We start from the raw sequence: 217 nt of genomic DNA, 5'->3' as shown, positions 1-217 counted from the left end.
AGGCAGGGCCCTGAGCCCGGGGCTCGTCCCGGCCGCTCCGAGCTTCCGAAACTTCTCTGTTCCACCTCTCAGACACCTACAGCGCTGAGGACAAATACAGGATCTGGATGAGGCACCGCTACAACGACTGCGTGGGCTGCTTGGCCGAGCTGATGGGCCACGATGCCTTCTCGGTCAAGGTGGGTGCTGAGCCTGCTGCTGATGCACGGGTTCATGT

The 217-nt window shown here is 62.2% G+C and overlaps 1 protein-coding gene across 1 annotated transcript in view; it reads left to right on the top strand.

Moving 5' to 3' along the window:
* Positions 1-77: 77 nt before the first annotated feature.
* NOC4L (nucleolar complex associated 4 homolog (S. cerevisiae)) overlaps positions 78-217 on the top strand; it is a 7921-nt gene continuing 7781 nt past the window's right edge. Inside the window, exon 1 of the mRNA XM_010182111.1 lies at positions 78-179. Coding sequence (XP_010180413.1) covers positions 108-179 — 72 coding nt within the window. The 5' untranslated portion in view covers positions 78-107. The remainder of the gene's footprint in view (positions 180-217) is intronic.

Source organism: Mesitornis unicolor, unplaced genomic scaffold (genome assembly GCF_000695765.1).
Source record: "Mesitornis unicolor isolate BGI_N332 unplaced genomic scaffold, ASM69576v1 scaffold45143, whole genome shotgun sequence".
Lineage (NCBI taxonomy): Eukaryota > Metazoa > Chordata > Aves > Mesitornithiformes > Mesitornithidae > Mesitornis > Mesitornis unicolor.
Note: the sequence above shows the minus strand (reverse complement) of the source record. Positions and strands in the feature narration are given on the sequence as shown.